General features: G+C 43.5%; 1 protein-coding gene across 2 annotated transcripts in view; it reads left to right on the top strand.

Moving 5' to 3' along the window:
- The first annotated feature begins 1,135 nt into the window (after nt 1-1,135).
- The window catches only part of plekhg4b (pleckstrin homology domain containing, family G (with RhoGef domain) member 4B), a 33,339-nt gene continuing 25,253 nt past the window's right edge, over nt 1,136-9,221 (top strand). For both annotated transcript variants that reach the window (XM_075465376.1, XM_075465375.1), the window contains exons 1-3: nt 1,136-1,371; nt 5,641-5,838; nt 6,822-8,061. In XM_075465376.1, the coding sequence (XP_075321491.1) occupies nt 1,303-1,371; nt 5,641-5,838; nt 6,822-8,061 (1,507 nt within the window). In that variant the 5' untranslated portion in view covers nt 1,136-1,302. The remainder of the gene's footprint in view (nt 1,372-5,640; nt 5,839-6,821; nt 8,062-9,221) is intronic.

The following is a 9,221-nucleotide window of genomic DNA, read 5'->3' as shown; positions in this document are numbered from 1 at the left end:
TGTTTCCTCTTTGTTTTGTCTCGCAGACATGTTCTTCATCCAAGTGTAAATATCACAGGATAACATTGTCAGCGTGAGAGTAACCAGTGTGTTTAGATGACCCCATCAGGCTTTTGTGACTGCAGCCTGTGACAGTGGGTCTTCTTGTCCCTCTCAGGTCATTTTAGTGTCTTACTCTAATGACATCTCTAAATATAAACCAACTTAATTACGTGCCCTCACTACCGTCTCTGTTTAAACAGCCTGACTTAATATGATCTTCACATTTTCACACACACAGTATACATTCCCACTGAGCGTGGTTTTTTTTTCCTCTTCTTTCCCCCATGAACAAGGATTTCCTGTGTTTAGGAAGAAACGGGACAGAACTTCTGTTCATTTCTAACAAACTGTTGTTTGCTGCATTCCCTTGCTCACCTCTTTTATCTGTTTGTGTCTCGATGTTGGTTTTCTAGCAGTGCCTGTCAGGTGTCACTATTAATGATAATCAACTAACAGGAAATCTGAATTCCAAGTCAAACATATTTATTGTTGGAAGTTTTGCTGCTCTGCTTCGAAGATGTCATATCTGTCATCTGTAATAGGAGGATATCCCACATATGTCACTGGTTTGTGAGAGCCAGTTAAAGAATCGGGATTTCCCCTGACAATATTTAAGGGGGAATTCTTTTGTAGTGTGTTACCCGAGCCTCCAAGCCAATGCTGATGTCTTCCTTTCTCTTTCCTTTTGAAAACCAGCAGAATAAGCTGAAACCTTAGTCCATTTGTATTGTGAGGACAAAGAGAGAGCATTGTGGCAAGAGGGATAGAGGGGAGCTGCCGGCGGAGGTAGGGGTGCAAAGGGTCAGGGGGGGTTGGAGAGGACTCGGTCAGAGTCTGGTGCACACCGACTCAAGTGTTGGGGGCCGTTGCAGTGCAGGTTATTTAGTGTATGCATGTCTGTTTTCTGAATGATGAGCCTGGAGTTGCTGTAGCGTGCATTCATCCAGCTGGAAGAGGCTTCAGTAGTAGAGCAGCAGCAGCAGCAGCAGCACTTGCAGGGCGGGGGAGGTTATGTAGGAGGAAGGGAGGGTGAGTGACGGGGAATCCAGCGCTCTGGCTCTCTCACGCTCTGGAGTTTAGTCTGCTCCAGCTGCCGACACCACAGCGCACAGATAGTGTCAGAAAGGGGAGAGAAATGGTGCTGGACCTGTTGATATCACAGCAATGACTTACGGTGCTCAAAGTGTGGACGATCGGATCGGCTACTTGGAGTTGATGACACAATATTTATTGACGTTTCGGATTTCTCCTGGTGCCTAAATGCTGTCACTCGGCAAAATGCACTCTAGAGCAAAGTCCCGCAGTTGTGACAACTACCTGAGTATTAAGGTATGAGTTGTTAAATGACTTGTTGACTTAATGAAATTTTCAGATTTTTTTACGTGTTTGTTTTTGAATATGTATTATCTTTTACGTGCATTTTTTTTTTTGTTTTGAATGCAAACCTGACTTGTTGCCTATGTTCAACAACTGTTGTGTATGTGTGTGTGTGTGTGTGTGTGTGTTATTGTACACATACCAGAGGTGGAGGTTTTTTGATGCAGCTGCACACGGGCAGCTGATATTTTGACTGCTTGCTTGGCAGCCAAAACATAGCAGGTAGATTTTTTATACATGCTGTATGTGAGGGAGGGGGAGGGCAATATTGTAAGATGATGTTGAATCATCTAATGATACAAATATTCTCTCATTTTAATTCAGTTCCAAGTATTCTATGGTTTCATTTTTTTTTTTTTTTCCGGCACAAATGAACTGTGCAAGCTTGATAAACTAACTGATCAATGACTTTATGTTTCACATCTTGTATTAATTCTTCAGTTGGTACGGGATTACCTGTACATATATGGAGACCATTTATCATCTCAGGTTAGTTAGTGACACAATTGCATCCTCTCTGACTTGTTGCTGATCTCAGCCTCCTACTTGTTTTGGAATGTAGCCATTCTATATTTACCCTGCCGAGATATCAGCAGACTTTGTTAGTCTCCCTTGTCTCTGCTGTCGCTGCTCATCACTGCTCTGATTTGTTGAAGGACCCCCATTCACTGCTCGTCTCCTTTGTTGGGTTTTCCTTGTGGCCAAACCATAAGCAACAATATGAATGGGCGTGTGGGTTTTATAAAGTGCAGCATTAATTTTATAGTCAGTGAGATCTGTCTGTGCAGCATGAGGGACAAATATCCTGTCAGCGCTGTTTACATCCTGTAGGACAAAGTCATTAGTGGCCTGCTAAAGACATAATTCAAGTCTCTCTGATAATAACTGTGGGAATCTGTGAAAAAAAAGAAAAAAGTACCCCACTACTTAGATAGGCTGCTGTAGTCCTGTTTTGGTTTTGATCTGGATTTTTGTTTTGAAGTTAAGTTTCTTTGACCTGATAATTGGTATAAATGTTCTCTAAAGTTCATATGAACGAAAATGTAAATTAAAGGACAATCCCAAATAGTTGCTTCTGCTGTGGACACATGTGTGCCAGTTTATCACGGCACCTCACAAACCTATCCACATTCGTCGCAGTATCGTTGTGCTCCTCTACGGGTTATCTGCTGAACAAACATTACAATATTTACACTCTTTTTAAAAAGCCATATTACCATATTCTGCAGTCATCTACCAAAGAGTGTGCTGTTTAGTGTTTGTACAGATAAAACTGTCAAGCCTTTGTTTTTTGTTTTATTTGGTTGTTAGCAACAGATTAACCTTAACCAACCTTTGAGCGAACAGAAATCTTTGATCGTATTAGGTAACCTTACTGACTTGGCTAACGAGGGTAATTGCTTATACAGTGTGCGTCTTCTGAGTACTTATCTCAATTCCTCTCCTTCCTCTCCGTCTCTCATGAGATTGAATTTCTGTTGGTGCGGATCAAAAGCAGAATCAAACTGCTCAATGGGGAGGTCTCACCAGGCTCCTTTGTTGGCATCCTGGCACCTGGCATCAGGGCAGGTCTGAGCAACCTGCAGCTTTTGTCATCCCGCTGCCTTTGAGGCTGTTGCAGGTTAGTTAGTGAGCAGCCTGTATGGGGGCTCCAGGGCTCTCCTGTTACACTCCCCTGGTGGCTTCATGCTCCACTGGAGGCCTGGTAGGCAACATCTTTTGTGTCCCTGACCCAGTAAATGTGTCAGTGACCACCTCGTGTTAACCCTCTCTGACTGTGTGTGTCTCTCGCTTTTCTGTCTCTGTGATGCACTCCTTTGTTCACTCCTTTTCTCATTCTTTTCTTTTCCACTTTTCTCTCTGACACCTGCTTTAAAGGGTGATGTCTTTTTTGAATTGGCTGATAATTAAACCAGGATGACCAGGGTGTGTTTGATGTCTTTCATAAAGACATGAAGGAAATAAAACAAGTAACAAAAAAAAAGCTTGTACAACTTAAAATAAAAATTAAAAATCAGCGTCTTCTCAACCTTGACTAAAGTCCAGACTGAACTTATAAGTTTGTTTGTTTCACCAAGAGATGCTTTCGTCTAGCCTACTTCTTCTCCATGTTCTCCTCTTGAACAGCTGGTTTTACTGACAGCTTAGACAAAAGTATTCCACCTGGAGCTTAAAGCCACTAATTACTACCTCGGCCTTCCATCACACAGCCAGAGGCTCACAAAGACCTGGCATCAGAAAGGGTGGGACTTCCCACTTTGCTCTTGTCCTGGCTAAAGCTCTGAAGTTAGACATACACAGCTATACACACTGCATTCCTCTGTTGCTCAGAGCGGATGGGAAGCTCAGCTCTGGTGGCTAAGCTCAGTTATTCTGCTGAGATATGCAAATATGTTTCCCGGTAGACAGGTGACCCTTACTGAAAAGGCTTGAATCCTTCATGAAACTTGGAGGGATAAGTTTCATCTTATGTAATGTATTAACTGCAGAGGGATGATGTAATGTACATTTGTCCCTACATTGAATGTGTACTTTGTGTTATTCATATATTTATATGGACTTTAATGTGGTTTTGCAACACTGTTGCACATGGACAGCCACTCTTGCAAAGCGATGACTAGTGTTCAAATTGTGATCAAGCTCAAATCTCATCTCTGTTGACAAATTGTTCTTTAAAAACTTGCCTCTGTCACTACCTTTGTTTATTCTTCCTTGGAAACCTTAAGACAAACTCGCTAGTCTGTTCTGGCAAGGGCTTTCCTCCCATTGTTAGCTCTCCTCCAATAAAAGTCCCTGTTATTCTTCTCCTCTTGGGTGCAACGGTGACTAATGCCCAGAGAAGTTTTTTTGTCTCTCTAAAAGCAAGCTGACTGCTAATGGAAGTGGGTGTTTTGTTCCTGGGCACCAACACTGTACAGCACATGCCACTTAGAGAGGCGGAGTGCACAATGAGTGCCTTGTAGTAGAGTCGTGGCATGTGTACGAATGAGATGAACTGTACTCACTCTGCTCTAATTGATGGTGCTGAGCTGCTTAGATCAACAAGACAGATCCTACAAAGGGTGAAACACGGGCTGTCTGACCAGTAAACTTCAACAGAGCATCTTTTGATTTCCAGGCAGCATTTTTTACACACTTTTATTGTTATGTAAATGTAGCACTGACCTTCAAGTGAAAGTAACAAAACAGTGGCGAAGAGCTGCATATTTGAACCCAGCGTTCTTCAGCATGCTACATGGTTGTTATAGTGTGCATCTCTCCCTGGCTTAGCTATTTATCTGTCTGCTTATCATTCGAGGCAGATGTCCCTATTCCACTGCTGTGTTCCATTCAGGAAGTGATGTGTGACCTTGGCTCTGACTAATCAGAGGAAGCTCATAGCATGAACGGTGAACATAACCACCACTATGGGTCAATCTCATCCCAAAGGTCTTGCCTCACCATCAGACAAGTTGTAACTAGCCATGTCGGACATGTCATCTGCTCTGCTGGGGACGGGTGGTGGTGGCCCAGGTCATGTATAGGTCAGATGATACTCTGTGATGACATGGTTGTTATTAGAGGGTCACGTTCCACCATCCTGACTGCAACTGGAGTCCAGTGTGGACTTTCCACTTTGGCTGTTAGTGTCCGCTGACGTCACTCTGACCAGGTGTTTCCCCTGGCTGGGATGCTCACGCTTCCTGACAGCCAAGCTAAGTGGGGTCATGCACAGCTAATCACGCGCATACTGAAAGCACACAGTATATTAATCTAGTTTTGCTCATGTACAATGTACAGATGTCTTGTAGTTTTACAACATGAGATTGATTGCATTACAAATCATTACAGACATTGTTAGTAGCCTGGGATTCCAAGAAATGTTTTATTTTTTGCACACGCATCTTAAAAGAATGAGACTTCCCATCTGTTGACAAACTCACTCTTTAATATAACATGCTCTCTGAACACTGCTTTGCTCTCAATTGTCAATAGAAGTGCACAAAATGTTGGCACACTTTAAAATGAAATTTCTTTGTTTCTTTTATTAAGTTGAACCGTCTGTGTTTGAAAGAGTAAAAAACAAGAATTAAATTAAAGGAATGATCTCCAATCCAAAACGTTTCAGAACCACTGATCTAGACTCTAGACTTCCCGGAGGTGTGCTTTTGATGCGAACATGACTGTTGATGTTAATGCAACATGTTTTACCTGATTAAACATGCGTCTTATTTTTGTTAGGATGCTGAGTCTTTGGACAACTGTATCCAGAGCACCTTGTCTGCCCTGTACCGTCCCTTCAGTGCCACCGCCTCCACCGTCCTCTGGCAGCTCTTCAGTGTGGTAGAAAGACAGTACCGTGGGGACGGCCTCCGCTGCCTCATTGACTTCTTGCTTCCTGCCAAGAGGATCCTGCAGATCATCCAAAAAGAAACCTGTGTGAGTGCTTGGTGGACACGGTTAAACTGAGTAATCCAAGAACGACTCTTGTGATTTATTTCAATATCCTTTGTGGGGCATAAGACATTGAGAGATTTATCTGCTTTCCTGCAGGACTGTTGGAGATGCTTAACCCAGATCTTTTTTTTTTTTTTTGTTAAACTAAGAGCTGAAAGTCCAACCAACACATGTTTTATTGTTAGGGCTTGTGAGATAATGCACTGAAATGAAAATTGTCCCAAGAACAATGTGAATATTTTCGGTGAGTGGGAAAAGTGACAGTGAGACAGAGTTGGTGATTGTCCTGAAAACAAGCAGAAAAGCATCCATCTTTCTCTGAATGGGAGAACTGAGGTCTGTTTGAGAGGCTGCCATCCTCTTGGGTCTGAAGTGAAACTCAATATTCCCTCTAACAAACTTTGATTGCTTTTGGGTTAGGGCTGTAAGACTGAAACTTTATTCCTCTGTATTCATCTCTCTGGTGATTACACTGTGACGATAGCCATAGAGGAATAGTATCACCTAAGCCTAGCCCCTGAGAACAGCACGCTGTGCATGTGAGTCTTTGTATTGCAGGCAATATGAGAGGCTTCAGAGGGAGATCACATCCTCAGCTGTTGCCTTGGTTTTCATAAGAGATGATAAAAAGCCAACCCTTGAGCGGTGTTTCTTTCTCTCTCATCTTTTCTTTTTTCTTTTCTGTCATTATGCCGTCACACCAAAGATTTGTGTTGTGGTTGCTGTGAAACCAGGCCTGAACAGACAGGTTTTCCTCTTTAACTGAATGATAGCTGAGAGTGATTCATCCGCTGCGCTCTGTAAAAACATTTTGACTCTCCATTACAGCTAAACATGTGTTTGAACACAGCTTTGCAGATGTCAGTAAAAATGATGCAAGCTGGACCATGGCTAAGCCTTTGCACACAGATGATAGTTATGTTTCACTGGAGTGGGTATTGACAGACTTCTCTTTTTTCTCTCAGGTGAGGTACAAAGGCTTGCTGTTCTATCATGAGGGGTGGCCCCTCTGCATCCACGAGAAAATCGTCCTGCAGGTTGCTCCTCTGCACAAAGTTCGACTAAAGCAAGGAGACTTCTACCTACAGATTGTTCCTTTAGGCCGCAAGACTGCCAAGCTAGTGATAAAATGTCTGTCTGCCAGTGGGCAGGCCATTGCAGAAATCCCTATTTCAGAGAGCATGTATGGCAGCGTCTTTACAGCTGAATTTTTGCAGAATGTAACGTGTGACCGAAACCTGCACCCACTACAGAACTGTCTGCTTACCACCGGCTCAGCTGTGTACAGGACGCCGTGGAAGAACGTGGTCAATCCGCTATTTGTCAGCAGCACAGCAGACGCCATCATGCAAGCTCACTGCAGCAGAGGTGGCTTCCGTGGCCATCTCAGCACCTGCAGCACTAGCGGATCCACCGGGACTCTGGACAGCCACCGCAGCTCCAGAGAGTCCCTGCACTCTCAGGGAGCTGACTCCATCTTTTCGGAGCCCACCTCTCCAAACAGAAGCCACATCGACTCCATCAGTGGGAACCGGAGCGTCAGCAGGGAAGATCCTGCTACACCTGTCATTAAAATTGAAAGACCTGCTGAGGACTGTGCTAATGGACAAGGGCATGAGGACAGTAGCGGAAGAGAACGAGGGACAGGGTCCAAGATGCTCTCTTTTAGTACAGACCTCAGCAACCCTGGCCCTCAACGCCGCATTCCGAGAGACTCTGTTACGTTTGAGAGCAAGAGACTTTTCAGGAAATCTTACATGGAGGCCCTGCAGAATCCCATGAGCCTCGGGTCCAGCTCTGAATCTATCCTGGAGGAAAGCCCGGAGCACAACGCTGGCCTGAGGGAGAGAGCCGTTACACCTGGCAGCAGCCCCGAAACCCGCACCTCTCCCAGAGAACACTTATCTCGCAGGTTTGGTAGCCGAGGCTGGCTCAGTGGTGATGACTCCAGGCCCAACACACCTTTGTTTTACTTACAGAGGGGCTTGCGAAGCGCTGAGAGGCGGGCAGAAAGGCGCTCCAAGTCACTGGAGAGGACTAACAAAGCAGGCCAGGTTAAAGGTCATCGAGAACGATCCTCCTCTGGAGGCTCAACAAGCATCTCCCCTAAAAAGCTGATGAATGGTTATGCTCTTCGTTTTGGGAAGCTGGATGTTGAGGCTGTGTTTGCTGGAAATGAGAGGAGAAGCAGCAAAGAGGATTCAGGTATGTCTTACAGTTCTGTTGCTTAGACTTCTGCTCTGTCAGTGCGCAAAACCCACTCTTTAAACAATCTTGTGTGATAATCCATTGCGATGATTGAGCATTGTTACAACATGCATGATGCCATTTTGTTTGAATACATAGTACCTTAATTTAAGGACTACTTTTTAAAAAATTCTGACAAAATATCCTCAGATTAAGTCCATAACTGTTAGGTCATTCTGAACATCTTTGTGGTCTGTGGATATAAATGAATTTCTGAATGAAAGCATCTTTATTCCAAGATAATCAGGACGAGATTTAAAGATCTCCACCAAAAAAGCACCTTTTCATTTTTGTCAGGTACAAATTTATAGGGAATGAATGGTAATGCAGCAGAAGTACAACACAACAAATGCTACATACATTTTAGTTTACTTCTTCAGTCTGAATAAATATCAATAAAAAACTATTCAGAACTTTTATTCTCATTCACTTTTAATAGGGTGACATTTTGCATTGCAGAACTAAATCCTGGGTTCCTTGCTTTTCTTTGCAAGTGTTGTTTTGTGTCCGTGTAGATCCTACCATAGTGATGAAATGCATGCAGTTTGTCTTATTGCCAGTAATCTCATGAAAACATCAAACCCAGCAATGAGTTCATCCTCCTAACAAGTTCAAAACTTACCAGTGAGCCATTGTGGGTCACATGCTCCCTTCAGGATGGCATAGTTTTTGTCGAGCTTTCCATCACATATACTCTTCTGTTGTTATAAATACTCAGTCCTATACTGATGTACTATTTCTCATTATTCTAAAATCTGCAACGTTTTCCTGCTTTTGGAAACTTCTTTAACTTTTTTCAGAAATGAAACCAACAGAGGTTGGATCACCGTGTAAGTCCGTGACTCATCACTCATCAAACAAATACAACCTGAGGTTGTGACAATCTCTTTATACCTATATGGTGGTTTTTCACCAGAGTGTGCTGTAATGCCCTGCAGCGGGACTGGTTGCGACAGTTTATCAAAGTCGGAGTCAGAGTAGAGACAACACATGTCTCTGGAGCGTTTATGCTCTCATTAATGACAGATTGCCTTTCAAAGCCCACACTTTGTGTTCTTTGGCACGTTCGGGGTACAGGTATGGCCCTTCCCTGGAAACAGCACTTTAGCCACAATCCT

This window comes from Odontesthes bonariensis, chromosome 5, assembly GCF_027942865.1.
Source record: "Odontesthes bonariensis isolate fOdoBon6 chromosome 5, fOdoBon6.hap1, whole genome shotgun sequence".
In the NCBI taxonomy this organism is placed as follows: Eukaryota; Metazoa; Chordata; class Actinopteri; order Atheriniformes; family Atherinopsidae; genus Odontesthes; species Odontesthes bonariensis.
The sequence above is the reverse complement of the archived record's forward strand: the minus strand, read 5'-3'. Positions and strand labels throughout refer to the sequence as shown.